The 27,716-nt window shown below is 42.2% G+C and overlaps 1 protein-coding gene across 4 annotated transcripts in view; it reads left to right on the top strand.

Moving 5' to 3' along the window:
* Nucleotides 1-6,424: 6,424 nt before the first annotated feature.
* Nucleotides 6,425-27,716, top strand: part of EXOC1 (exocyst complex component 1) — a 53,673-nt gene continuing 32,381 nt past the window's right edge. For 2 of the 4 annotated variants that reach the window (XM_075930394.1, XM_075930393.1), the window contains exons 1-8: nt 6,427-6,640; nt 9,641-9,774; nt 13,569-13,699; nt 18,235-18,394; nt 21,107-21,294; nt 24,132-24,359; nt 24,518-24,650; nt 24,831-24,940. In XM_075930394.1, coding sequence (XP_075786509.1) covers nt 9,651-9,774; nt 13,569-13,699; nt 18,235-18,394; nt 21,107-21,294; nt 24,132-24,359; nt 24,518-24,650; nt 24,831-24,940 — 1,074 coding nt within the window. In that variant the 5' untranslated portion in view covers nt 6,427-6,640; nt 9,641-9,650. Of the gene's footprint in view, nt 6,641-9,640; nt 9,775-13,568; nt 13,700-18,234; nt 18,395-21,106; nt 21,295-24,131; nt 24,360-24,517; nt 24,651-24,830; nt 24,941-26,102; nt 26,151-27,716 lie in introns of all 4 variants that reach the window. The other 2 variants (XM_075930391.1, XM_075930392.1) reach the window with 2 other exon arrangements.

Below are 27,716 nucleotides of genomic sequence, written 5' to 3'. Positions count from 1 at the left end.
CAGTCTGTTGTGGCTCCAGTCAATGTAGTGGCCAGTTAGATTGAACACAACTGAGGAGCTGGGTTCTGTCAGTCATGATCCAATGCTCAGAGGCTCTACAGGACTGAACCTAGAGTTCCATGGCAAAACATCCCATCTTTATACTTGTACGTTCCCATTTGACTCTATGGATTTTGTAATGCCACACAGCAAAAGTGGTGTAAATCTTAAGAGTATTCCACAGTTATCCTTTGGTTGTAAGGCTTCCCATCTTTATCTCTTGCTTGTTGTCTCGCCGCTGGGGATATCTGCCTGTCTCCAAGGTTGTCAATTCTGCTTATTCATTTAGCAGCAGGCATAATCAGTGGTTCTTAACCTCTTTGGCACTGTTACCCCTTAAGTTCAATCAATAAATCAAATTTACCCCTCCTCCTTTTTAAAATGGCAATAGATAAAAAGAAAATTACGATTAATCATTTGTATTGTATTTCGTTTTCTCATACATTATGTTGAAGAAAATTGAACACCTATTGTATTTTAAACTTATTACCCTCTGAAATATGCCACAGTACCCTTCAAGGGCTATACCCCCATATTAAAAAGCTCGGGGCACATTGAATGTTTTCTGACTGTCTCCAAGCTTCTCACTTTTTCTTGACAATCTGGACATTTGTGATGGCTTGCACACTTATCCTTAGCTATGCGCACATCCATCACTTGCACCAAACAATTTTACAGAGAATTGCAGACAGACTGCATTTTGGAAAAGAGTATATACTTACTAAAGAAATAACAGAAGAACCTTGAACAATTTAATTTGCAATGCAGAAAAGAAACAAGACTTAATTTGTAATGCACACAAGATACAAGACCCTATAGCAAACATTGTAATGAAATCATGTCCTTAGATGAAGAAATGACCACAAGAAGTTATGGTCTCTTCCTGCTTTAACACTGGGGTATGCAATTATCAGCTTACCCAATGCATATCGACCAACAGCCAGGCCATTCCTTCCTGCTAATCATGAAGGGTGACTGACGGCGAAACAGAAGCATACAGAGCTGATAAGCAAAGCATTGTATAGGACTTATTATCTTCATTATACTTATATTCAGATACAAACACAAATACTACATTTTGGCTACATTATACGACTACCCTTGAAAGTACTGTAAGTCAACCTGATTCTAGGTTATATGTGAGCCACTGAAATTCATTACAAACTTTCTCCTTGTATCTTACTGTACAGGACTTTATAGTGAAGGAACACTATTTATAAATAGAATTTATAAAATTATGATGATACTTTAAAAGTCTACATGCCATTGGGATAATCTTAAAGTATTGTATATCTCATATTTATGAGTTAATTTACCCACTACCCAAATTGTAACATAACCCTCTTGAATAGCCAGAAATGCAGGCAGTTGTTGCATGCGATTTGTTAATTCTTAAGTAATACAGTGTATTACTGCACAGGTCATAATATTTTCTAGAATACTCACAAATTCTGTATTTTATAGGCAGAAGGAAGTGTGGTCTGGGTGGCAAATTCCAATCATTAAGACCGTAGTTAATCAAAAAGGATTAAACACTCAATAATCAATATTCCATGACATTTTTTTGAAGATACATTTGGGTAACAGAATTTCTGAGCAACGATTTTCTGCACTGTGCTGGAAATTAATTAGATGTAACTCTAGATAAATTGGTATATACCATTCAAAGATATTTAACTGTTTATGTATTTTGATCATTGTACTGAATACTTATCACTCTGACTATATGAAAAGATGAATATTTGTATTGTATGTGAAATATATGGAATTAAAACCTGTTTGACATGTCATTTGCTTGATAAGAGTGTAATCCATCCCTAAATTTATGATCAGATTAAAAGAGAAATGGTGGGAAAAATGAAATGTTTCCATTTAAATTCCTTCAAAATTAACAATGGCCAAAACCAACCAACCAAGCAAACAAAAAACAACCCCCCCCCCACACACACACACAAAACAACAACAACAACAACAACAACAAAAACCCCAAAACCCGGTGGGAGCCTTTGTCTAAAGCTTATTGAAATAGATTGAAAGACTCCCATTTATTTTATTGAGCTTTAAATGTGGCCCCCAAATAATAGGACCCCCTGTATTGTCAGACTAATCTCCTGGCTCTGTGAAAGATGTGTTCTAAGATGTAGGAGACCATCACTCTCCACTTGCTAGAACACAATTATGCCGTGGAGATACAGTATCAGATAAATTATAAATGGAAAAATCGTGACAGATCATCTAGCCCATTTCTCTACAAATGCAGAATTGTTCCCTAGAGCACCTTTTCTGGTGTTTTAAACAGTGTGGTTTAAAATGTGACAGCTGAGGCTTCCGCTAATTCCTGATGACGGTATTCCAAAATATAATAAGCAGAGAGACAGCAGTGACAGACACTTAGGCTATGTCTACATTGGCAAGATTTTGTGCAAAAGCGCTTGCTTTTGCACAAAATTTTGCCGCCTGTCTACACTGGCCGCGAGTATTTGCGCAAGAACACTGATGTTCTACTGTATGAAATCAGTGCTCCTTGCGCAAATACTCTGACGCTCCCGCTCAGGGATAAGTCCTCTTGCGCAAGTATTCTTGCGCAAGAGGCCAGTGTAGACAGGTAACATCAATTTCTTGCGCAAGAAAGTCCGATGGCTAAAATGGTCATCGGAGCTTTCTTGTGCAAGAGAGTGTCTACACTGACACGGATGCTTTTGCGCAAAAGCAAATCTTTTGCGCAAAGGCACATGCTAGTTGTGGGGGTTTCGGGGTGCGATCACCCCTTCTTGGTCCGAGAGGGGGGGTCAGCGAACCCTAGTGCCCCCTCTTAGTGCCTATTCGGCCCCCGGGGCCCCAATGGGGAACCCCCGACAATGGGTGCAATCACCCCCTCCCAGGAGGAAGGGGGGGTCAGCGAACCCGTCAATAGTTACCCGTCTCTGCGGGGTGGGGCAGCAGACCCCTGGTTCAGAGTTTCCCCTTGCGGGGTTGTGACTTGTAGCGTCTCTCTGTTCAGGCCGTGGGTAGTGGGATGTTCCCTTCGTGGAGGGAGGGGGACCCGGTCCCACCCTCTCTCCGGGTCCCAGCCCGGGGCCCTAAGCTTGACTGTGCACTCTGTGAAGGAGTTCCACAGGTTGACTGTGCGATCTGTGAAGAAGAACTTCCTTTTATTTGTTTTAAACCTGCTGGTCATTAATTTCATTTGGTGGCCCCTAGTTCTTATATTATGGGAACAAGTAAATAATTTTTCCTTGTTCACTTTCCTTATTCACCACTCATGATTTTATAGACCTCCCTTAGTCTCCTCTTTTCTAAGATGAAAAGTCCTAGTCTCTTTAATCTCTCCTCATATGGGACCCATTCTAAACCCCTAATCATTTTAGTTGCCCTTCCAGTCATGGGTACTGAAGCTGTTTTAAAGGATAGATTACAAACCATAGTTTATAGTTCTGCACTTTCACATTTCAGGACTAAATCGAGAATTGCCTCTCCCCTTGTGGGTTCCTATACTAACTGCTCCAAGAAGTAGTCATTTAAAGTATTGAGAAATTTTGTCTCTTCAGCTATTCGATAGTTCAGGTTACAACTGTATTTCCATGATAAGCCAATTCCATTGCCATTCTCTCCTCTAAAACCCACAAAGGCTTAGTAGGCTAAAATCTGTAAGACATAGATTGCGATAGAATATTTCTACCTTATTTGAAGTGAATTGGACAATGGAAGAGTTCAGGTTGCCCTGACCAGTCTTATTTTAGGTCCTTGTTCCTATTGCAGATGAGATCCAATTTATGTCATGCTACCTCCACTCCTGGGATAGCCCAGAGCTCTCCCCTCCACTATTCTTTGTCCTGTCATCTGGATACTCCACCTCCATGTATTTCCACAAAATAAATTAAAGACTTCCTCATTTCTTCTTCCAACATAAACTGAAGGCTGTTTTATGTTATCAAAGAACACACTGTCACAAGGGGCAGAGTTAAAATTAGTATAGCAAAATGTAAGGGTCCCTCAGTCCACTTATGGAATGAGAGCATGAGAGGAGAGGTGAAAGTGTTATGCATGCCTTAAAAGAGACTCTCATAATGTGTGTGTTAAAAGATGTAACCCAGTGTATTAATTAATTCTTAACATTGTTCTTTTGGTTTTGTGGCAATAGAAATAAGACAGAAAAACTGGGAATTTTAAAAAGTGATTATATAAGTAATATGCTGCTAAAGCTGCATACAAATTCTATACAATCTTTTACAGGCACTTTGTCCAGTCTGCTATAGATCCTACGAGAGACAGTTATATTTTGTGGTTAGAGTGAGAAATTATCAGATTGTAAATTTTCTTTTAACCTTGCCCCTCATGAATGATACATTACAGAAGAAGTACACAGTATATTGTTTTATGAGTTACAAATGTAATATATATCCACCTAGAAGCACGTCCCTTGGTACTTCAATATTGACTGCCAGTAACCTGCAAGAATCTCAGTCGTATCTCATTTCTTCATGTGTGAGAGACTTGCAGAGCTGTGAGAATATGATTTTATGTCTACTGGGGGTAGGTCAAGAAGTAATGGGCTAATCTGTGGCAAGGGAAACTCAGGTTAGATATTAGGGAGAATTTTCTAACCCTCAGGAGATTTAAGCTCTGGACTAGGTTTCCATGGAAGATTGTGGCACCCCCTGTCACTGGAAAATTTTAAGAACATGCTGGACAAATACCTGTCAGGGATGTTGAAAATGTATATGGTCCTACATCAGCACAGAGGAATTAATGACCTTTCAGGGTCTCTTTCAGCCCTATATTTCTATGATAATTTATGCAACTGCTGCTAAATGTGAATGAGGTTTATTGACCACGAAGAGAAGCTCACTCACAGTATAGACCAAATTGCAATCTCCTCTTTCAAGGTTGATGGGAGTTATATGCCAATGTCAGGCAGAATTTAAACACAATCTCTCACTGTATCATTGTGTGTTGTGATCCTATCAGATCTAATTAGCTGTGCATGCCTGAGCTGAGTCTTTCTTTGAAAGGTCAAAATCCAAACTGTAGATGTTGCAGATGTTAGTGCTTCTGTGTCCTATTTTCCTCTGAATTAGTACTGGTGCTAGAGTACATGGAGCTGCTGGAGATGCCTTTTGCTTAAGTGTAAAACCAAAGTCCTGAACCTTTCTGGTTACTAAAATTTCATTGATACTTTTTGCAAAAGAAGGGGTATTTATTCTGAAGTAATGAATAAATTCCAAATCAGGTAATTCCTTGCAGTTTTAATAGGCTATGGATTTCTTCATTTCTTATCCAAAACTCTTGGGTGGTTTTGCAAAGTACTATTAAATAACTTCCGCTTTCAATTCCAGATATATCTGCTTTTCCATTATGTGTAAGGTGAGCCATTTGGCCTTTACTTATCTGAAATTGGGGTTATGGGACTTAATGTAAAGTGAATTTACTACTCAAACAATGTGTTATGTTGTGTCGCAAATACTCCCACTCCAGTATTCATGGATATTGTCATTTGCAAGGATCTCAAGAACATATCGCCCCATGAATAGCGAGGACTTCTTGTGATCACAATTGTATTCTGTATTGTAATTTAAATCAATATGTATTAAAATGTAGAAAAATGCCAAAAATTTAATACATTTCAATTGGTATTCTATAGTTTAACAGTGTGATTAACTAAAAAATAAATTCTGCTTGGTCACAATTCTAATCAAGAGTTAACTGCAACTGACAGCTGTAGTAATTAATGTTACTTCCAAAACAAAAATATCCCCAATTTTTTAAAAAAATTATAAAATCTTTTAGCTGTCTCCATCACAAAGCCATACACAAACATCATATACCTCAATATGCAATCAACGTTTGCTTTTGTTGCATCCTACTTAGAACCATCATTTGGTGTTTTGTCTACCTGGTTGCAAACTCATTGGGACCAGGCACTTTATCTCCATATTTTCAGGTAAAGCTCTGCATAAGGAATGAGACTAATAGTATTTTACATGCCATTTGGACTGAATTAACCCCGTCAGTGAGAAGTAGAGGGCAATTCTCTCTGGAGTTAGGCTGCATCCCCAGATCACCTGCCAAAGGGATTCTAGTCAGCAGAAAGATAAATGTTAAAACATACATTTTAAAATGTAATTCTGCTCTCAGGTGCTTTGGGGGCCCGACTCTGATGACCCTGCTGCCCCACTTTGCTCCACTCTCCCCATGCACACCACAGGAGTTAATGAGCCTTCCGCCTCCCACAGTCCCAGATCAGCTGCCCCCCATCTCCTCCACAGGTGAGCCCTCTCCCTCATGCCTGAGCTCCTATTGGCTCGTTCCACCGTTTCCCCGCCCAGTTCCTCGCAGAGCGCGGCGGTGGCCGGGCTGTTGTCCCTCCTGCCGGCAGGGGTCGCCCTCTTGAGACGCGGCAGCCCTGAGGCCCCTCCCAGTGGGCTGCGGTGTTTCCGGACCCTGTCACGTGACAGGAAGAGGTCGACGCCGCGGTTCTGCGTTGCGGCAGCCGCGGCCGGATCTCTGCGAACGGTGGCGTTAGATGGGTCGGAGGCGGAGCCGCTGCGGCCTAAGGAGGAGCCACCACCCCAGCCCCTGCGCCCGCCTGCGCGGCCCCGCGGTAAGGGAGGGGGGCGTCGGCTCCGGTAGCCCCGCTGTGCACAGAGAGCTGCGAGCATCCCTCGCGCGGAGCCCAGCGGCCCCGCCTGCGCCTGGCTCCCGGCTCTGCAGGGGCAGCCCCGCGCGCTGTGGCCTGACCCCCCCCCCCCCGGCCCCTCTCTCCCTCCTCGCCATCGGCGGCGGCCACGGGCATCACGCCGACCGGGCCCCGCGGCGTCACACGTGTCTCCCGGCACCGAGCGGGGGCCAAGGGGCGCGGTCCCGTCGGGCCAGGCTGGGAGCGCCCCGCGGGAAACGCGTCAGCAAATGGGGTAAAACCCGCAGCGCCCGCGACGTGGGTTCAATGTCTCTCTCGAATAGACCGGAGTGTGTGTTGCCCGGGATCTCGGAGGCGTTTAGGTGCAGTCTCGGGAGGGGGGACTGGGTCTGTGCTGGGACAGGGGCCAGTCCTGCTGCCTGCTCCGTGCCGGATACAGGACATTCACCCTGGGAGTTCAGCATATGTAGCTGTCGTGGCGAGGCATACGTTGAAAGCTTGGAACGGGCTGTTCATTATAATCTGTATAATCTCTTCTGCATATATTGCAGATAATACTGACACCAGAGACAAATAGGACTAGCATATGTATGATGTAGGGGACCTAAGCACAACTAACAGTCAGTGCTAACTCTTAAGTTGCTCTAGTTATGTTATTTAGGGGTAACACTGGAGACCTGTAGTTAAGTTGATCTAAACTTAACTAGTATGGAGGCCACTAGTTAAATTACATAATTTACTTAACTTAAATTGTAACTTAGATTGATTTACAGCAGGTGGGAGCCAATACACTCAGGGAGCCAGCTTTTAAGTTGGCCCCCTGTGCATGCTGTACAGAGCTGCCTCCCACCCACCTGCACTCATGGCTCCCACAGAAGCAGCAGCATGGGTTAGGGCAGCCAGGAGCTGGTTCTCATGGGGAGTCTGCTTAAAAGTGGGCTCTCTGCAGGCACTGGCTCCCGCCTCCTTTCCCCACATGTAAAAGTGTACCTGCTAAAATGTTCTGCTAGTACACAATTATACAAATAACACATTTTAACATCCCTAATGTACACATTGTTCTGGTAGCTTTGGTAGCGTCTAAGGAAAATGTTTTGCTGGGTTTAATCTGTGTTGTGATATCAGTACAGCCTATGGCAGTGTTTCCTCAATGGTGTTCTGTGGAACCTCGGGGTTCAAAGTGAAAATAAGGGTTCTGCAAGAAAATATTGTCATTTTTGTTTTTAAATATTTGCAATTAAACTAAATGGTGATCTCATGACCTTGTTTAGCATTTGTTTATTATTATCCTTACTTATTTGTGGTCTCCTTTTTCAGTTCCATATATAAGACTCTTATTAGGGGTTCTGCAAAATTCTTTCAAGTTTAAAAGGGTTCTGTGGCCAAATAAAATTGGGAAACATTGGTCTACGGCATCTCACTAGACACTTATGTAATCTCATGTACATCTTGAAATAGAGAAGGAGACAGCTTCTAAGAATATTTAGGTAAGATGATTATGGAAGAGAAGCAGGTACTGATTGCTACAGTGTGTGCAATTAGAGAGAAATGAATGGTATTGCAGATTATTCGTATTACTCTTTTATTACTTTATCTGCCTTTGAGCCAGGGTCATGGGTGAAGACTGCATTGTGCTAGGTGCTACACAAACACAGTACTGAAAGATAATTCTTGGCCAAAGGAGCTTGTACTCTAAAGACAAGACATGAGACAACATATGGATTCAAACAGATGGAGTACAAGGAGACAGAGACAATATTGGTCGTAAACAGTGGTCACAGCATATGAGCCCCCCTATCATCAAGGGTGATGGTTTGCTTTTTTTGAGGGGTGGGAGCATCACAGCGAGAGAAAGTATTAAGGAGGGATATGAAGGAAGATAAGTGGATAGCTTTTTGAATGTTTATGGTGAGCTCTTCTCAAGTACAAGTGAGAGTATGAGAGAGAGCACAAAAGTGCTTATTTGAAAACTAACAAGTGAATTATGAAGGCTGACCTCATGGGCCAATTGGAGGTGATGATCAGTAGCCAATGAAAGACAAGCAAGGTGCGGATTGTCTATGAAAGTACTTGAAAGTGAAAATGAGCAGTTTAATGTTTGATATCCTAAAGGAGGGGGAGCTAGTGGAGGGATGCAAAGAGGGATAACATTGTTGAAGTTGCAATGCTGCATTGTCTCATTTAGCTGTGTTAGGTTCATAGTACTTACAGTGAACTGCAGCAAAAATTGCAGAGGCTATAAGATCAAATGGCAAATGTGTAGGGGCATATTACAGTCACTATTTAGTAGTAGTTAGGAATCTTCAACCCCACCTTTCAAAAGTGGCACTCTTTGTTACTTTCAAGACAAAGAAGATAAAACAGTTACTCACCTTTTATAAGGTAAGGGGAGGGATAGCTCAGTGGTTTGAGCATTGGCCTGCTAAACCCAGCATTGTGAGTTCAGCCCTTGAGGGGGCCATTTAGGGATCTGGGGCAAATCTGTCAGGGATAGTACTTGGTCCTGCTGTGAGGGCAGGGGACTGGATTCAATGACCTTTCAAGATCCCTTCCAGCTCTATGAGATGGTATATCACTACAGTTCTATGAGATCTCTTCATCCAGATGGATCTAATGAGTCTCCTCCATCCCCATTTTTTCAGCATCCCCTTTACTTGAGATTCTGAATTAGTATAGGAACTGAGGGTTGATTGAGGCAGCCCTTCCTTTATGCCCTTGGGTAGGTGGGAGCACAAAGACATGCATAGCCACAGACAAGGCCCAATGTGTAGCACTGTTCAAAGATTCTGATGGGTGCATGAGGCTCTTACACACAGAGGTGATCCACATAGTAACTGGTTCTTCAAGAGGTTGTCATCTATCAGGAAAATAACAATTCCTTGTATATTAAACCAATTCATAAATGTGCTCGAACATCATACTATACTTAGAATGCTTTTTTTTATTATTATTCCTGCTTTTCAGCTGGGCAAAAATGACTGCAATCAAGCATGCCTTACAGAGAGATATTTTCACTCCGAATGACGAACGTTTATTGAGCATTGTGAATGTGTGCAAAGCAGGCAAAAAGAAGAGAAACTGCTTTTTGTGTGCTACAGGTATGCATGTTGATTGAGAGACACAGCAAGGTATTTCTTTTCAATGTATTTGAGTATTTTCACTTTAAATACAGTAAAATGAATAGTTATTTAATTTCTTTAAGTGGCATCTGCTTTTCATGTTTCAGTCTGTTCCTTGCCTGTATAGAGAACATGTACTTCCATTTACTATAAATGAATGGAATCAGGTATGGTGTAGAGTGAAAATGAATTTTCATATGTTCTTAACAAAAAAGCTTTGCTGTTAAAGCTGCGACGGACCCTAGTTCAGGTGTGCTTTTAGGAGTAAGCGAGTGACCTGAGCGTTTATGGTTTAATTTCTCACTGTGGTTTAGAGTAGGATGTGAACAGCTAGTCGCTCCCCCACTCCTCCCTTACTGCCTTTATTAGAAAAAGGCAGCAAGGGGAAAAGGAAAAAAGGGGGTGCTTCAAAGCAGTGGTGCTGCGTGGAGCTCGGGGACAGAGGCTAGGGCAGACCCCAGGCTGTAAGCGGCGCTGCAGCTTTGAAATGCCATGTGCAGTCTGGGCCCTCTGGGAACTCCCAGCTGGCCCGGGCTGCACATGCCGTTTCAAAGAGGCTGTGCCCTGTAGAGCCTGGGCTCTGTGTGGTGCTGCCAGTTTGAAACGCTGTGGGGAGCATGGAGCTAGTGGGGGCTGCTTGAGTCCCCCTCTGGCCCCATGCTCCCTGCAGTGCTTTCACTTTTGGAGTGTAGCAACAGCCCTGAGGTTGTTGATATGCTTCAAAGGCAGACGTGCCCTTATTGACTAATCAAATAACATTATTGGCCAGGATTAAATTAAGAGGAGCATAGCTATTTAGGCTCAACACCTTTAAATAACGTTGGTTACTTGCAAAGTGAAGGGAGAGGAGCTGGGGTGTACTGATTAGAAACCAGAGCAGGGAGCTCTGGGGAAATGCAGGCGCTACCTTTTATGCTTTGAACTTTTGATCCTTTGTTTTTGAGTTCAGCTGCAGGCTTTCCAAGCCGTAGGGGCTTCTGGCCTAACAGAACCCCTGCAAACAAAAAACAAACACCCCTTTCCCTACCCCCTCCCATAATAACCCTAATCAGAAAAGGCAGTTTCATATTCAAACCTGATTTCTCTAGTGATAGAAATGTAGCCGTGTTAGTCTGGTGTAGCTGAAACAAAAAACAGGACTATGTAGCACTTTAAAGACTAACAAGATGGTTTATTAGGTGATGAGCTTTCGTGAGCCAGACCCACTTCCTCAGATCAAATAGTGGAAGAAAATAGGCACAACCATATATACCAAAGGATACAATCAAAAAAATGAACACATGAAAAGGACAAATCAAATTTCAGATCAAAAGGGGGATGAGGTGGAGAGGTAAATGTCTGTGAGCTAATGATATTAGAGGTGATAATTGGGGAAGCTATCTTTGTAATGGGTAAGACAATTAATGTCTGAGTGTCTGAGACGTTTGTCCAGTGTACATAGCAGATGGACACTTTCGGCACATGATAGCATAAATTATATTTCTGGATGAGCAGGAATATGAGTTCTTGATCTTATAACTCAATTGGTTAGATCCAATAATGGTATCAGCAGAATGAATATGTGGACAAAGCTGGCAACAACCACAGGACATACCACACTAATACCAACCCTGGAACCTTCCCTTGCAACAAACCCCGTTGCCAGCTTTGTCCACGTATTCTAAGCTGGACAAAGGTCTCAGACACTTCGCCAAAGAATCAATGCCCACAAAACAGATATTAGACAGGATCACAAAGAAAAACGTTTCTTGCCATTTCAACCAGAAAGGGCATTGTCTCAATTACTTGATTACCCGCATCCTGCTTCAAAGACCTTTTCATACCAGACTTGAAAGAGAATCCTCTGAACTGTCATTCATGCTTAAATTTGACACTTTATGCCTAGGTCTAAACAAAGACATTAATTATCTTACCCATTACAAAGATAGCTTCCCCAATTATCACCTCTAATATCATACCCCTTAATTCTGAAATTTGATTTGTCCTTTTCATATGTGTTCATTTTTTTATTTTATCCTTTGGTATATATGGTTGTGCCAATTTTCTTCCACTATTTGATCTGAGGAAGTGGGTCTGGCCCACGAAAGCTCGTCACCTAATAAACCATCTTGTTAGTCTTTAAAGTGCCACATAGTCCTGTTTTTTGTTTGATTTCTTTAGTGATTTATTTTTTTAACTCCGTGTTCCACCCCAACCCTGTGATGCAGGGGTTTTCAAACTTTGTGATACCACGACCCCCTAAAATGCTAAATTAATTTGTGACCCCCACACACCACTCTCACTGCCCTGAGTCACTTCCTCCCCCCTTCTCACCAGACTCCTTGCACTCCTGGGGTTCCTTCAAGGCATTTGCGGTCCTTAACTCCCTTCTTCCCCCCCCCCCCCAGGCTCCTTCCCCCTGTCGCTTTCTCCTCTGTGCCTCTTTTTCCTCTCTCTCTCTCTCTCTCTCTCTCTCTCTCTCTCTCTCTCTCTCTCTCTCTCTCTCTCTCTCCCCCCTCTTCTCTGTTCTCCACTCCTTTTCCCATGTCTTCTCTGCCTCCTCCTCTGACCCCCACCTGCCCTTATTTACCCCCAGTCCTCTGCCCAATCCCCCAGCCTGCTACCTGAGGAACCCCCGCCCTCTCCCAGCTGGGGAAGAGTTCTGTCGCCCGGCAACTGTGCCTTGCCCCTCATGTGTCCACTCCTGTGCTGGCCTCACTCTCCCGCCACCTTGCCTCCTGCTGCAGATAAGCCGCACTCCTAGAGTCCCGCGACCCCGGCCACGCTGCGCGGCTTGCCGGCAGCTGCCTTCTGCTGCCCTGCCGCTCTTCACGGCCCAGGAGAGAGGGGTCGCAAGTGGAAAAACTGAATCCAGCTGCGACCCTTCCCCTCTAAGTTGCTCGTGACCCCCAGTTTGAGAAACATTGCTGTGATGTATTTGTGGATACTAATAAGCAGGGCTTGCCGAACCACGGCGAGCCCCACTCGCCAGCCGCGCTGTCCGGCAATCCGCGCATGCCCAGATCATTCTGCACATGTGCAGATCGCCCAAATCTGGCTCTTCCGGGTTGCAATCTACTCGCCACGGGTCCTGTTCTGTGGCAGGTTAAAGACTATCAGATTTATTTGGGCATAAGATTCCTTGGGCAAAGACCCACTTCATCAGATGCATCTGACAAAGTGGATCCTTGTCCACAAAATATTTTGCCCAAATAAATCTGTTGTTGGTGTTTTTTGAAGTGCCACCGGGCTCTTTGTTGTTTTTGCAGAGACAGACGAACATGGCTACCTTTGTAAACTCTTTAGGGTAGGGGCCATCTTTTTGGTGTCTAGTTTTAAGCACATAGTGCAATGAGCTCTTGATCCATTGACTGAGGCTCTTAAGTGTTTTTAATATATTCTGTCATGCCCATATTATGTGTGGGCTTCATTATGGTTTTGTATCAGTCCTTGGCTTTTTACATTATAGATGCAACTTTGCTTTTTAAATGTATCACTTTGTTTTAGGCCTTCTATAAGAAAACAAACGAGGAACAGATGCCTACATAGTGCTGTGGCTGATTTTAAGACATTATGCAAAGAATAATTGTGCAAAGACATACAATTATGTCTCTGTGTATCTGGGATAAAGTTTGTCTGTTTTAAAGGATCCCTCCTGACAAAGGTTTCATTTTTTAAGCTGTTTAAAGGGGAAAATCTGTTTAGAATTCATAGATTCAAACGTAGATGAGATGACATTAATACTGGTTAAAATACCCCCTATTCTTTGCTGAAAATAATTCTGTACTTTACAGTGACAACAGAACGTCCAGTGCAAGTAAATGTGGTCAAGGTGAAGAAATCTGATAAGGGAGATTTCTACAAAAGGCAGACAGCGTGGGCACTTCGAGATCTTGTTGTTGTTGATGCCAAAGATGCTGTTAAAGTATGTGTTCGTGTTTGTGTGGCATGTTTGGAATGTATCACTGTAACTATACAACAACTTTAAAAGTTTTGTATTCAGAGTTCTGTCAAATCTAATTTCTTGGACACATGGTTTAGATTCTGACAACACATGAGGGTTGGGGGCTGGGACATGAGCTATCTGTCTTATTTTGCCTATAGCCTAATCTGCCTTGTCAACGGGTATTATTGGAACTCCAGTGAGGGGTAGCTGAACCCAGCATAGCCCATGTGACAATCTCAATATCTATGTAGCCTGTCAGAGGCATCTCAGGTAGGTAGAACTTGGCTTGCATGCAGAAATTAAGAGAAACACTCCTTTCCCAATTTAGGTCCCCTTCAAATGGGTTACAATTATAGAATGAAAGCATTACAGGTGATTTATTATTCATGCTAGATTAAATAAAGTTTGTATAAAAAGGCATTTTGAAACCATGGTGATGAGCCATATGTAAGAACCTAGATAGACCTGCCTAAAGCAGATGTACATGATGAGATTACATTTTTATGACCACCCCAAGAAATTAACACATTGATTCATCTGTTGAAACATGTATAGCCCTGAGGTATTTTGCCTTTTCATAAATCCTAGATTATGCATGTCCATGTCAGTAACTTGTTTTTTCAATCTGAAAATCATATCTGTTCTGTAGAAGGTAACATTTCCTTTTTTCTGTTAGTATTACATACCTCAGAACTTAGTGTATAACTGGAGATGGGAATGGTGGGGAGAAAACACAGGGTCAGTCTACACTAGAGTACTACAGTAAAACTCCATTAGTCCGGCATCCAATGCTCCGGGACTCCTGATGGTCCGGCACCATCAGGAACCCAGAAGTGTTGGGGCAGCCGGACAGGCTTCCCTCATTCAGCTGCTGCTGAAACTGACCAGCAGCTGAATCGGGGAAGCTGGGAGCAGAGCAGCTGGGGTGCTGCGGGGTTGGTCTCGTAGTGCTGCCCCTCTGGGCTGCGAGACCAACCCAGCAGCACCCCAGCTGCTCTAGGGGACGCCTGGGGCAGAGCAGCTGGGGTGCTGCTGGGTTGGTCCCGCAGCGCCGAGGGGCGGCGCTACAGGACCAACCCAGCAGCACCCCAGCTGCTTTGCCCCAGGCGTTGGGATTCAGCCGCTGCTGAAACTGACCAGCAGCATCAGTTTCACCAGCAGGCTGAATCCGAATGCCTGGGGCAGAGCAGCTGGGGTGCTGCGGGGTTGGTCTCGTAGCACCGCCCCTCAGCGCTGCGGGACCAACCCGGCAGGACCCCAGCTGCTCTGCCCCAAGGGTCCCTGATTCAGCCGCTGCTGAAACAGATCAGTGGCTGATTCCAGGATGCCCGGGGCAGATCCTTTGGCGCTGCGGGTCCAACCCGGCAGCACTCCAGCTGCTCTGCCCCAGGCGTCCCCTAGAGCAGCTGGGGTGCTGCCGGGTTGGTCCCGCAGCCCCGAGGGGCAGCGTTACGGGAGCAACCGGGCAGTACCCCAGCTGCTCTGTCCCAGGCGTCCCCAAGAGCAGCTGGAGTGCTGCTGGGTTGGTGCTGTAGCGCCGCCCCTCGGCGCTGCGGGACCAACCCGGCAGCACCCTAGCTGCTCTATTGCAGGCATCCCCGATTCAGCTGCTGCTGAAACTGACCGGCAGCGGCTGAATCGGGGACGCCTGTGGCAGAGCCGGACTACCGTAAGGGGGGGCTATGAGGGGCCTGGGGTGGCATCCCCTCCCACCCCACTCCAGACCCCGCATAGCCCCCCCTTCTGATAGTCTGGCATATCTGATAATCTGGCACCCCCCGGGTCCTAAAGGTACCGGATTATCGGAAGTTTACTGTACATTGGCATAGCTATGCCGCTGTAGCACATCTGATGAAGATACTGGCAGGAGAGTGCTCTCATCGGCACAATTATTTCACCCCTTTGAGTGGCAGAAGCTGTGTAAGTGGGATGATGTTTCCTGCCGACATAGCATGGGTGTGGACAGTGCTTAGGTCAGTGTAACTTATGTTACTCAAGGGGGTATCTTTCACACTCTAAGTGACATAAATTACATCAGTTTAAGTTGTAGTGTAGACCAGCCCAAGTATTACTCATTCTTTCTTCCCTTTAATGTTCTTTCTATTAGCTTTTTTGAATATTCATTTATAATGCTATTTACATTTACCTACTTTAGAAGACTATCAGATTTCCATCAAGATCAGGGGGAATATGCTTTATTACTCCTATAATAAATGTTTAACGTGCATTTGGAAATGGCGGAGATGCTCAATGACTTCTTTGTTTCGGTCTTCACTGAGAAGTCTGGAGGTGTGCCTAACGTAGTGAATACAAGCAGAGAGAGGGTAAGTTTAGAAGATAGGATACACAAAGAACAAGTTAAAAATCACTTAGGAAAGTTAGATGTCACCAGGTCCTGATGAAATGCATCCCAGGATACTCAAGGAGCTGATAGAGGAGGTATCTGAGCCTTTAGCTATGATCTTTGAAAAATCATGGAAGACAGGAGATTCCAGAAGACTGGAAAAGGGCAAATATTGTGCCCATCTATAAAAAGGGGAATAAGAACAACCCAGGAAACTACAGACCGGTCAGTTTAACATCTGTCCCAGGGAAGATAATGGAGCAAATAATTAAGGAAATCATATGCAAACACTTGGAAGGTAATAAAGTGATGGGGAATAGCCAGCATGGGTTTGTGAACAACAAGTCATGCCAAACTAATCTGATAGCTTTCTTTGATAGGATAATGAGCCTTGTAGATAAGGGAGAAGCGGTGGATGTCATATACCTAGACTTTAGTAAGGCATTTGATACGGTCTCGCATGATATTCTTATTGATAAACTAGGCAAATATAACTTAGATAGGGCCACGATAAGGTGGGTGCATAATTGGCTGGATAACCATAGAGAGTTGTTGTTAACGGTGCTAAATCCTGCTGGAAAGGGATAACAAGTGGCGTTCCTCAAGGGTTTGTTTTGGGACCCGTACTGTTCAATATCTTCATCAATGATGTAGATATTGGGATAGAGAGTACGCTTATTAAGTTTGCAGATGATACCAAACTGGGCGGGGTTGCAACTTCTTTGGAGGATAGGGACATAATTCAAAATGACCTTAGCAAGTTAGAGAAATGGTCAGAGGTAAACAGGATGAGGTTTAATAAAGAGAAATGCAAAGTGCTCCACTTAGGAAGGAACAATCAGTTCCATACATACAAGATGGGAAGCGACTGTTTAGGAAGGACCATGGCGGAAAGGGATCTAGGGGTCATAGTGGACCACAAGTTGAATATGAGTCAACAGTGTGATGCTGCTGCTGCAAAAAAGTAAATATGATTCTAGGTTGTATCAACAGGTGTGTTCTAAGCAAAACTCGTGAAGTCATTCTGCCGCTCTACTCTGCACTAGTTAGGACTCAGCTGGAGTACTGTGTCCAGTTCTAGGCGCCACATTTCAAGAAAGATGTGGAGAAATTGGAAAGGGTACAGAGAAGAGCGACAAGAATGATTAAAGGTCTAGAGAACATGACCTATGAAGCCAGGCTTCATGAACTGGGCTTGTTTAGTTTGGAAAAAAGAAGATTAAGGGGGGACATGATAGCGGTTTTCAAATATCTAAAACGGTGTCACAAGAAGGAAGGAGAAAATTTATTCCTCTTGGTTTCTGAGGACAGGACAAGGAGTAATGGGCTTAAAGTGCAGCAGGGGAGGTTTAGATTGGACATTAGGAAAAAATTTCTAACTGTCAGGGTGGTCAAATATTGGAATAAATTGCCAAGGGAGGTGGTGGAATCTCCCTCTCTGGAGATATTTAAGAACAGGTTAGATAGACATCTGTCAGGGATGGTGTAGACGGAGTTTGGTCCTGCCTTGAGGGCGGGGGGCTGGACTCGATGACCTCTCGAGGTCCCTTCCAGTCCTATGATTCTATGTTGTGTTTTTACTGTATGATACTTTATAAACTATTCATAAATAGCTTAAAATATTTAATAAAAATTATGATTGCAAGTCAAGCATTCAGAATTTAATAGAAAAGTCAGTGTTAAGGTTGCCTGTGCACCTTTAATTCAGCTCCCTTCTGGGAATGCATTATGATAGTTTCAATTACAGGATCATATTTTTTTTCGCCCCACAGGACCCTTGCCTTTCACATCATCTATAATGCACCTATTTATAAAATTGTGTGTATGCACACACTTTTTATAATGTAACATTAATCATCACACTTGTCAGTGTGAGCTGCTTAGGCAACTGAGATTCTTTTATAGTGCTTTGTGGGAAATAGTTCTAATGAAGATTTCATTTCCTGTCATGCCCAGTTTCATGCCAGTGCTTGTAGGTGGAATGTTAGCAGTAATACTAGTAATATGTCACAATGAACGTAAGTCTCATTTGCACAGAATGTATAGCATTAAGAGGATATGAAACTTTTACAGTAGGAAAAGTTGGTGTTCTAAAATGTTTGAACAATGGACTTAACATTGGGTAATGTTCAGTACAGATCAGCCTCATGACTTCTCTTGTCTTTTGCAGGAAAATCCTGAATTTGATTTGCATTTTGACAAAGTGTACAAATGGGTCGCCAGCAGCACAGCAGAAAAAAATACTTTCATTTCATGTATCTGGAAATTGAACCAGAGATATCTTAGAAAGAAAACTGACTTCATAAATGTTAGTGCCCAGCTTTTGGAAGGTAAAATTCAATAATGGTGGTTTTTTATAAACAAATTTTACCATTTTACGGCATTATGAGATGACGATAGCACTAAAATATATAAACAGCAAATGCAAAGTCTGGTTTTTGGGATACTAATTCAGTCAGTGCACTAAATACTAGAACTATGTTGAATTTTACTACAGTATTTGTAAATGTAGCTTCAAATGAACAAATGTGTATTGGGGAAAGCAGGTTCATTGTGTTAACAAATGGAAGTCATTTTCTAAAAATGAAACAGTCTGTATGATGGAGACATAGAATACTTAGTGAATATTTCAATATTCACTAGCACTCTAACACAATAAAGGTAATGTGTAAGTTTCATAGAGTAAATCTAAGAAAAGGAGAAAACAGTTTATTCTGGCATTTCACTTCCCTTTGAGTGGTTGTATAAATCTTACTATGCTATATAAATGTGTGCAGTCTTCATTTTTTTGCACTTGTTTTGGATTATTCAAGGATAATCTAACACTGTTGTGTATATCTTGGGATGCCTGCATAGGATTTAATTGCATGTAGTAATTAATCAGTTGTCTTTGAGTAATCTTTGGTGCATCAGACTAACCAGGGTAAACTTACTTTATCACCATAACCGTAAAAGGCAAAATCATTTCGATGGCTAGAATCTTGTACAAATTTCAATGGAATGATGACATTTCATAGATTGCTTTAAACAGAAATGGCAAAAATCATGCTAGTATTAAACAATTGAAATGTCTTGTGTAGATACACTTGAGTTTATCATTAGACTAAAGTGGCATTTAGAAGGGAAAAGCTCTTCGGGGACCTTTTTCATGTTGAACTTGAATTTTTTCAAAACCTTTGTGATGTTGTAACATTCAATCTTGTTGCCATTTAAAAAGACACACACGATGTTCATACTCTGCCCAGCTAATATTCTTTGCTTCCTTTCCTCTGCTTTTTCATACCTTTTTATTCTCCAGAACTGCCTAAAGTTGCAGAAGGTGCGTAACACCTTTTCCTTCTTTATTCTTTTGTGTAATGATTTTTTTTTTGTAATTAAGTTGCTTTAGTTCTCTTGAAACAATTTATTGAATATCTTTTAAATTGCTAGAGAAAGGTGTGACACACAAGGTATATGGGACAATATTAATGTCTTGTATGCTTTTTTAATCTGTCTCTTTAAACTTGTTTCCATAAGCTTATTATAGTGAAAGCAAATAAACACTGAAATCTGTGTCAGATTTCAGCTGATATTTGTTTACATTTTTTTTAATCAATGTCTTGAGATGTAACTCTCATTTTCTTTTTTTTCCCCCCCTCCCCTCTTCCTTTGGGAAATTTCTGTTGAGCATCAACTTCACTCCTACTTAGTGAATTTGGTTTCTATTTAGAGAACAACTTCATTACTCTTAACATATTTTAGAGGCAGAGGTAAAGATTTTCCAAATTGAATGGCTAAGGTTGGGCTCCTAAATACTAAGTAAATGGCTTGATTTTTGCGGGGAGAGAAGAAATGGGTGCTGAGAACCCAACATCTCTCATTGACTTCAGTGGGATGTGTTATGTGCTTAATACCCTGGAAAATCACAGGTATTTAGCATCAGGCATTTGTAAAAGAAAACCTAAGGATTAATGCAGCACATATTAACCTGCATATCAAGTTAGAATTTGGGAGTCACAATTTTTCTGCCTGCATTTGGAAATGTCCAATCATTATTGCTACAAAAATGACAAATGTTAGCACTTTCAGTGTAAAGTAAATACCAGCAAATAGCACTGCTAACCCCAGGTGTTCAAAAATCACGACTCAGGCATCAAAACCATGAGATTGCTAATCCTAAAGTGGTAGCCACTAACACAAAACCAAACCAACCCTAATCATCTGATCTTTTTGGAAGAATAGGGAGAAAATGCACAGATGCTTCCAAATACTTTGGCTTAAAAATCATGAAATTCATGCAAACTGCCTTGTATTCAACTGGTTTATAATCTGTGAGCTCTGAGATGTGTTGGGGGAATTGTTTACATCTACTAGCCTTTGCACATAATGTCTAGTAAAAGACAGAGTGGTAGGTTTGAGACCTGTTGTTTAGGATTATGGAAGTAGAATGTCGTCCTGCCAAAGAAACGGTCTCTTGACATTAACAATCTTGCCATTTATTATCCTTTTCTAACTTGCCATCATTGGTAATAGAGTAAGTCCCATTGTTTCTTGAATTTGTAAGTGGCCTCCAATTCTACTAATTTGTATTAGTATATAGGTTGAGATACATCTTGTAGGTAATTTCCTGGGTGCTTTTGACAACTGTTTGAGCAGTCTTCAGTAGCCATGACCATGAGGCTTCCTTGTCTTGTTTGTGGAATAGGGAAGGAATGAATTGGTAAAGCCTCAAAATGTGTTACTGAAATTCTCCAAACTTCCTTTATGAAGGTTTAAATTTGACTCTCATCCCTATAACCTTATAACGGATTTTGAAGTAACTGTAGGACTTAGATCCACATGCATGCTTGTTTGGTTTTTGTATTGTATTGTATTGTTTTTGTTTTGTATTGTGTGTGTTTTTCTTTCCTCTATTTGATGTGGCCATCTCTTTTAGTCTAAACTAACTACTTTTATTTAAAGGATTTTGAATTATCTATCTCCATTTAAAATGGTAGCACTTCTTCCTGTTCTTTTATTACAAAAATGAATTTGTGGGCTTTTCCCCCCCTTCCCCTTATAAGAATCTGTTCCAAGTGGAGAAAATCAGAGTGTAGCAGGAGGAGATGAAGAAGCTGTGGATGAATATCAGGAGTTAAATGCAAGAGAGGAACAGGACATTGAAATAATGATGGAAGGCTGTGAATATGCCATCTCTAATGCTGAAGCCTTTGCAGAAAAGCTATCCAGAGAGCTGCAGGTGTTAGATGGGGTAAGGATTTCTTGAGGCCAAAAATGGCTGAGAAATTGTATGGTACTAGACTACAGATCATAGAGATAAATTGAACCTTTTCATATTCTAAAAGCTCTCAATAATTCTTGTAGCTGTTTTCATCTCATCATGTTGATTCAACAGACTTTCGTGGCTTCAGTATGACACAGACATAATCCTGGAATGTTATTACAGTAAAACTCCGATGGTCCGGCATCTGATGGTCCTGCACTCCTGATGGTTCCGGCCGCTGCTAAAACTGACCAGTGGCTGAATCGGGGATGCTGGGGGCAGAGCAGCTGGAGTGCCACCGGGTAGGTCCCGTAGCGCTGCCCCTTGGGGCTGCGGGACCAACCCGGCAGCACCCCAGCTGTCCCCAATTCAGCCGTTGCTGATACTGACCAGCGGCTGACTCCGGGAAGCCAGAGGCAGAGCTGCTGTGCCCCGGCTTCCTGGAATCAGCCCCTGATCAGTTTCAACAGCAGCCGAATCGGGACGCCTGGGGCAGAGCAGCTGGGGCGCCGCTAGGTTGGTCCCCGCAGCGCTGAACCTCGGTGCTGCGGGGACCAACCCAGCAGCACCCCAGCTGCTCTGCCCCAGGCGTCCTGATTCAGCTGCTGCTGAAACTGACTAGCGGCTGACTCCAGGAAGCTCGGGGCAGAGCAGTTCTGCCTCGGGCTTCCTGGAGTCAGCCGCTGATCAGTATCAGCAGTGGCTGACTTGGGGACACCTGGGGCAGAGAAGCTGAGGTGCTGCCGGGTTGGTCCAGTAGCGCCGAGGAGTGGCGCTGTGGGACCAACCTGGCAGCACCCCAGCTGCTCTGCCCCAGGCGTCCCCAAGAGCAGCAGGGATGCTGCTGGGTTGGTCTCGCCGCGCCAAAGCTCGGCGCTGGCGTCCCTGATTCAGCCGCTGCTGAAACTGACCAGCAGCGGCTGAATCAGGGATGCCTGGGGCAGAGCAGGACTATCGGAAGGGGGGGCTCTGAAGGGTCTGGGGTGGTGTATGGGGATGCCACTCCAGACCCCTCATAGCCCCCCCTTCCGCTAGTCCGGAATATCTGATAATCGGCACCCCCGGGTCCTAAAGGTGCTGGATTATCGGAAGTTTACTGTATGTAGACTTCTGCTTTTATGCATTTGTTACATTTTATATTTGTCTGAATGTACAGTACATTCTAAAGTAGAGGCTAAAGAATATAATCTTGCATATTGCAAATAGTTTGATACATATATTGCTGTCTTTGGCTGTGGTTAAACTACATCCCTTTTCTTGAAAAAGGGATGTGAATTAGACACTTGGAAATTGCAAATTAAGCTGGGATTTAAATTTTCTGTGCTTCATTTGCATAACGGCGGCCGCGTTTTTTCAAAATGGGGCTTTTTGAAAGAAACAGCTGTTTAGACAGGGATCCTGGACTACAGGCTCTTTTAAAAAAGGGTTTTATTTTCGATCAATCCCTGTCTAGAAACAGCCGTTTTTCTTTCAAAGCCCCATTTTGAAAAAAACGCGGCTACTCACATTAGGATATGATCACCAACAGTGACAACTAGGAGTTTTGGATTAATGTCACAGTATTGAATAATTAGACTGATATTTGACAGTGGGGTAATTAAAATAAACACCAAGAAAACTCTGTAAATTCTTTGTTATAGCCTCATTTACATAAAGTTCACGAAGTTTGTGATCCCGTTTTTTTAAGACGTTTTCTGTCTAAACAATTTTTTGCCTTAAGTTTGAAAACTGTGTTTTTTCTCATTGAGTTCATTTATGCAGAAACAGATACATAGTGTTAACTCCAGCTTTTCATAGGGCAAAACATAAAATATTTTTACTGATTTCTTATGGGGAAAAAAAAAAAAAAAAAAAAGAGTGCATACTCCATCCTGGCCTAAGGCAGTAGTTCTCAAACTGGAGTCTAGTGGCCCCCTAAGGGGCTGACACCTGACTTCAGGGAATCCATCAAGCATAGCCAGCATCAGACTCACTGAATCTCAGACAGACAGCCTGGCTACGTCTACACTGGCCCCTTTTCCGGAAGGGGCATGTTAATTTCAACTATCGTAGTAGGGAAATCCGCGGGGGATTTAAATATCCCCCGCGGCATTTAAATAAAAATGTCCGCCGCTTTTTTCCGGCTTTTAGAAAAGCCGGAAAAGAGCGTCTACACTGGCCCCGATCCTCCGGAAAAAGCACCCTTTTCCGGAGGCTCTTATTCCTACTTCAAAGTCTCCGGAAAAGGGTGCTTTTTCCGGAGGATCGGGGCCAGTGTAGACGCTCTTTTCCGGCTTTTCTAAAAGCTGGAAAAAAGCGGCGGACATTTTTATTTAAATGCCGCGGGGGATATTTAAATCCCCCGCGGATTTCCCTACTACGATAGTTGAAATTAACATGCCCCTTCCGGAAAAGGGGCCAGTGTAGACGAGCCCCCTAAGTTCTCCCACGTGGGGCTGAATTCCAGGGCCCTTTGCCCTGCCACCTGGGACTGAAGCCAAAGCGTGGCAACTTAACTGTACAGAGGTCTCTGTAGCATGGGGCCCCAAGCAGATGCCCTGTTTGCTACCCCCTAACACCAGCCCTGGCTTTTATATGCAGAAAATAACTTATTGTGATACAGGTGGACCATGGAGGTTTTATAACCTACTGTGAGGTCCTCAGAACGGAAAAGGTTGAGAATCTCTGGCACCTACTCTATGGTCCGTAATACTTTGACATAATTGAAATTGGAGAAAGCCAGAATAGCCTAACATTTTGGGAGGTACAGTATTTGATATGAGGGTGCTGTTTAAAACAATATATAATTTCACAGGGTATAAAGTGATTGTGTATTTATCCTTCAGGCAAACATCCAGTCAATCATGGCCTCTGAGAAACAGGTGAACATCCTGATGACGCTGCTGGATGAAGCTCTGAAGGAAGTGGATCAAATTGAACTGAAGCTGAGCAGTTATGAAGAAATGCTTCAAAGTGTAAAAGAGCAAATGGATCAGATATCAGAAAGCAACCACCTAATTCATCTCAGCAACACGAATAATGTGAAGCTGCTGTCGGAAATTGAATTCCTAGTTGTAAGAATGTTAATTATGGCCTGAAATCTGAGACCTTTTGTTTTAGGAAATAAGTATTGTTAGAAGCATTTTATAATATCAGTCTTCTTGCAATAGAATAGCATGAAACTAAACTCTGAGCCAGTGCTTTGCTTATATTAATGTATTTTATCTTTTAGAATCATATGGATTTGGCAAAAGGTCATATCAAGGCCCTCCAAGAGGGAGATCTGGCATCCTCTCGAGGCATTGAAGCCTGCACTAATGCAGCTGATGCCCTTTTGCAGTGTATGAATGTAGCTCTTCGACCAGGTAATACTTTTATTAACTAAAATAAGGCAAATTGTAACACTTCCATTGTTACAGTTGTACCTCTCCTTTCAGTTTCTTAAATTGTTTTTCCACATGTAGGGAATCTTGCCCTGTACCGTTTTCCATTTCTAACAAAAAAAAAAAAAAAAAAGTCTTAACATAGTTTGTTATGGTCTTTAGGACATGATATGCTTTATGCAGTGATACAGCAACAGCAGCGGTTCAGTGACCTACGTGAACAGTTTGCACGGAGACTTGCCAGTCATCTGAACAACGTGTTCGTTCAGCAGGTAACTTGCTTTGCTTCTTTAATCCTCATGTTTGCAGCTAGATGTCCTTTTTGAAACCTTTGAAAACAAACTGTTGGAAAGCTTGATGTGATTAACTGAAATCCGAGCACACTTGGAGTCACATAACTTACTTGACTGACACATTTATTTACAAATAATCTAATAAGTGTGCATAATATTTAAGTACAGAGATTTCTCATGGTTTCAAACATTGGTATCACAGAAATAACCATCTGTACATCTTTGCACAAAATGATTTGCATTGTTTGACATGTACCTTAAAGTTTGGTTTTTGTGATATGACCATAGTTTATTTTTAGCCTTAAAGTTCTTTAGCTAAAACAACAAAGAGCAGTAGTCAGGGAGAGCCAGTCTAAGTATTAAAATATGCAGGGCTCGACAAACAGTGTAATCTACTCGTGCATGGCGAGTAGATTATATCCCGGAAGAGCTGGCATGGAGCGATCTGCTCATGCGCAGAATGATCTGCGCATGCGCAGAGCGCAGAACCGCGCATCTGGCGAGCGGGGCTTGCTGCCGCTTGGCAAGCCCTGAAAGTACGGACCCTTCCCTACCACAAAAGGGCCCAGCTCCATCACAGATACAATTGCATCAAGGACACTGTACAATGATTGCTCCCAAATCTGTGACTGACATTGTTCCAGTTTTTCAAGTAGCCTGGCTACAAAACATGGCTGAATTCCAGTCTTTGCAACAAATTGGAACTATGGTTTAAGCGTGGATTTGGACATAAGATAAATAGGCAGACTCAGTTCTGTAGCTGAATTGTTCTAAAATTATAAGTGATAACTTTTTAATTATAACAAACTTTAACAATAACTTTTTTAAATCCTTACAGTATGGAGGATGCTTGAATTGAGGGTATGTAGAAGGTTTTGGATTAAAGTGTTTATAAGACAGGTTTCAAGCAGAGGCGACTCAAACTCTTGCTTCTGAAATTCTGGGGTGATTTTTTTTTTTTTTTAAATGGACCTTGCAGCAAGCAGAATTGTCTTGATGTATTTTTTTTTAATCTTGTAAATGATTTAGATTTCATATTGTGCTGAGGTCATTTCCTATGTGGGGTTGTGTGGGTTTTTTAGCGCTTTTCAATTTTCAACACTTTTTTTTTTTTCTATTCCTGTATTTTATCTCCAATTAGTTTACTCAGACCCTTCTTCAGCTCTATAACAGGTCCTACTATCTTTCTGTGAGTACATCAGGTTTGATCCAAGCTTGTCTAATTAATTTTGTTTTAAAAGCTTGCTAAATCTAACTAGTAGTTGCAACTTTGGCTTCACAAATAGGAAACTTGCCTTTACTGATTGCAGAGTACAAGGGAGCCTCCTCCAATGTTTGTATCAGCACTCAAGCTTTGTGTGTCTGTTCATGGACAGACAGTGTGAACGTAACGAAGGCAGTTGAGTGACAAGTTGCAAATGTAATAATAGTTTCTTTCGTGCCACAAAATGAAAATATGTTCAAACCAATATAATCGAACAGCACCAAATAAAAAAAGCAGGCTTAGATGGTAACTAGTAGTCTTACAGGTATTGCAAAAAATGAAGAGGTTTTTCAAATATTGGACGATTCAAATGATGGATAATTCTGTGCACACATAACATTGCATTCAATAGTGCAGGCCCTGTAATGACAAAATTAAGGAGTTTTCTATTTAAAGTATTCTCTACTCTGTAGAAGAATAACTTGCTGTCTTTGTTGAGAATTTTCACTGTTAGGTTGCATGCTTTCTAATTTTTTTAACCCCTTTTACATTTGGGAAAAAAAAAGAAATCTGCAGCACTTCACTTCTTTATCTGTCTGTGACTCCAAATTAACAAGTGGAGAAAATGGTTTTCAGGTCATACGTGAAGTTGTACTTTCTGGACAGTGCAATAAAAAGATAGTTGTGTATTAAAGAGTAGAGAGTCAGCTCTCCTTACTACAATGTAATAGATTGGTTGTATTCCTCTGATCTCTTAACTAAACTATATTGCTTCGTACTGCAGGAGACTTCAGAGGTAGACATATAAAGAAACAATAAACTTACACTTTTGCAGAGATTTCCAATCTTCGTGCCTGGTTAAGTGCTGGCACCGGTCCAATTTCTTCTTTTGCTAAATCCTTGTGTGAAGACATTGTGAGGTGCAAATTTAAAATCTGATGTCCCATTCAGCAGACTTGAGTGATTTCTCTACCAGATCCATGGACAGAGAAGAACTTTGGATCTGGTAGACCTCGTTTAAACTGTCATCTTCAACTGTGGCACCAACAATGAATTGTACTTTAAATGTAGCATATTGAACAGTAGCCCCAGGTATGAAAGTCTGTTGTGTCAAGGGTGTTTTCTTACAAGACATCCTGTTTTATTAGGCGATTGGATTAACCAAATGCAGAGGTTGCCCATTTAAATGAATATTAAAAATGTCTCTAACTGGTGCATTTTCTCTTGTGTCTTTAACATCTTGTTGAGAGTTGCACTTTTTGTTTAGAATTTCTTGTGTAATTTGAATTTCTCCTACAAACACTTTTTTGTTTAATTAAGAAGCAATCCTAAACCAGAAAAGACAAGTGTGAAAATATGAAGCTGTTCAGTCTTTTGCTCATACATACAATCAGATTATATTGTCAGATGGATTTATTTTAGATGTAATAAACTCCAATATCCAATCTTAGATATTGTAACTCTGAATTTATAATGTAGCTTGTTTAATTTTAAAAACAGAGTTTTAGGTACCAGTGCATTGACATTTTTATTCTAAAAGATTCAAACAAC

This window comes from Pelodiscus sinensis, chromosome 5 (assembly GCF_049634645.1).
Source record: "Pelodiscus sinensis isolate JC-2024 chromosome 5, ASM4963464v1, whole genome shotgun sequence".
Taxonomy (NCBI): Eukaryota; Metazoa; Chordata; order Testudines; family Trionychidae; genus Pelodiscus; species Pelodiscus sinensis.
This window is presented reverse-complemented; position numbering and strand designations above follow the sequence as displayed.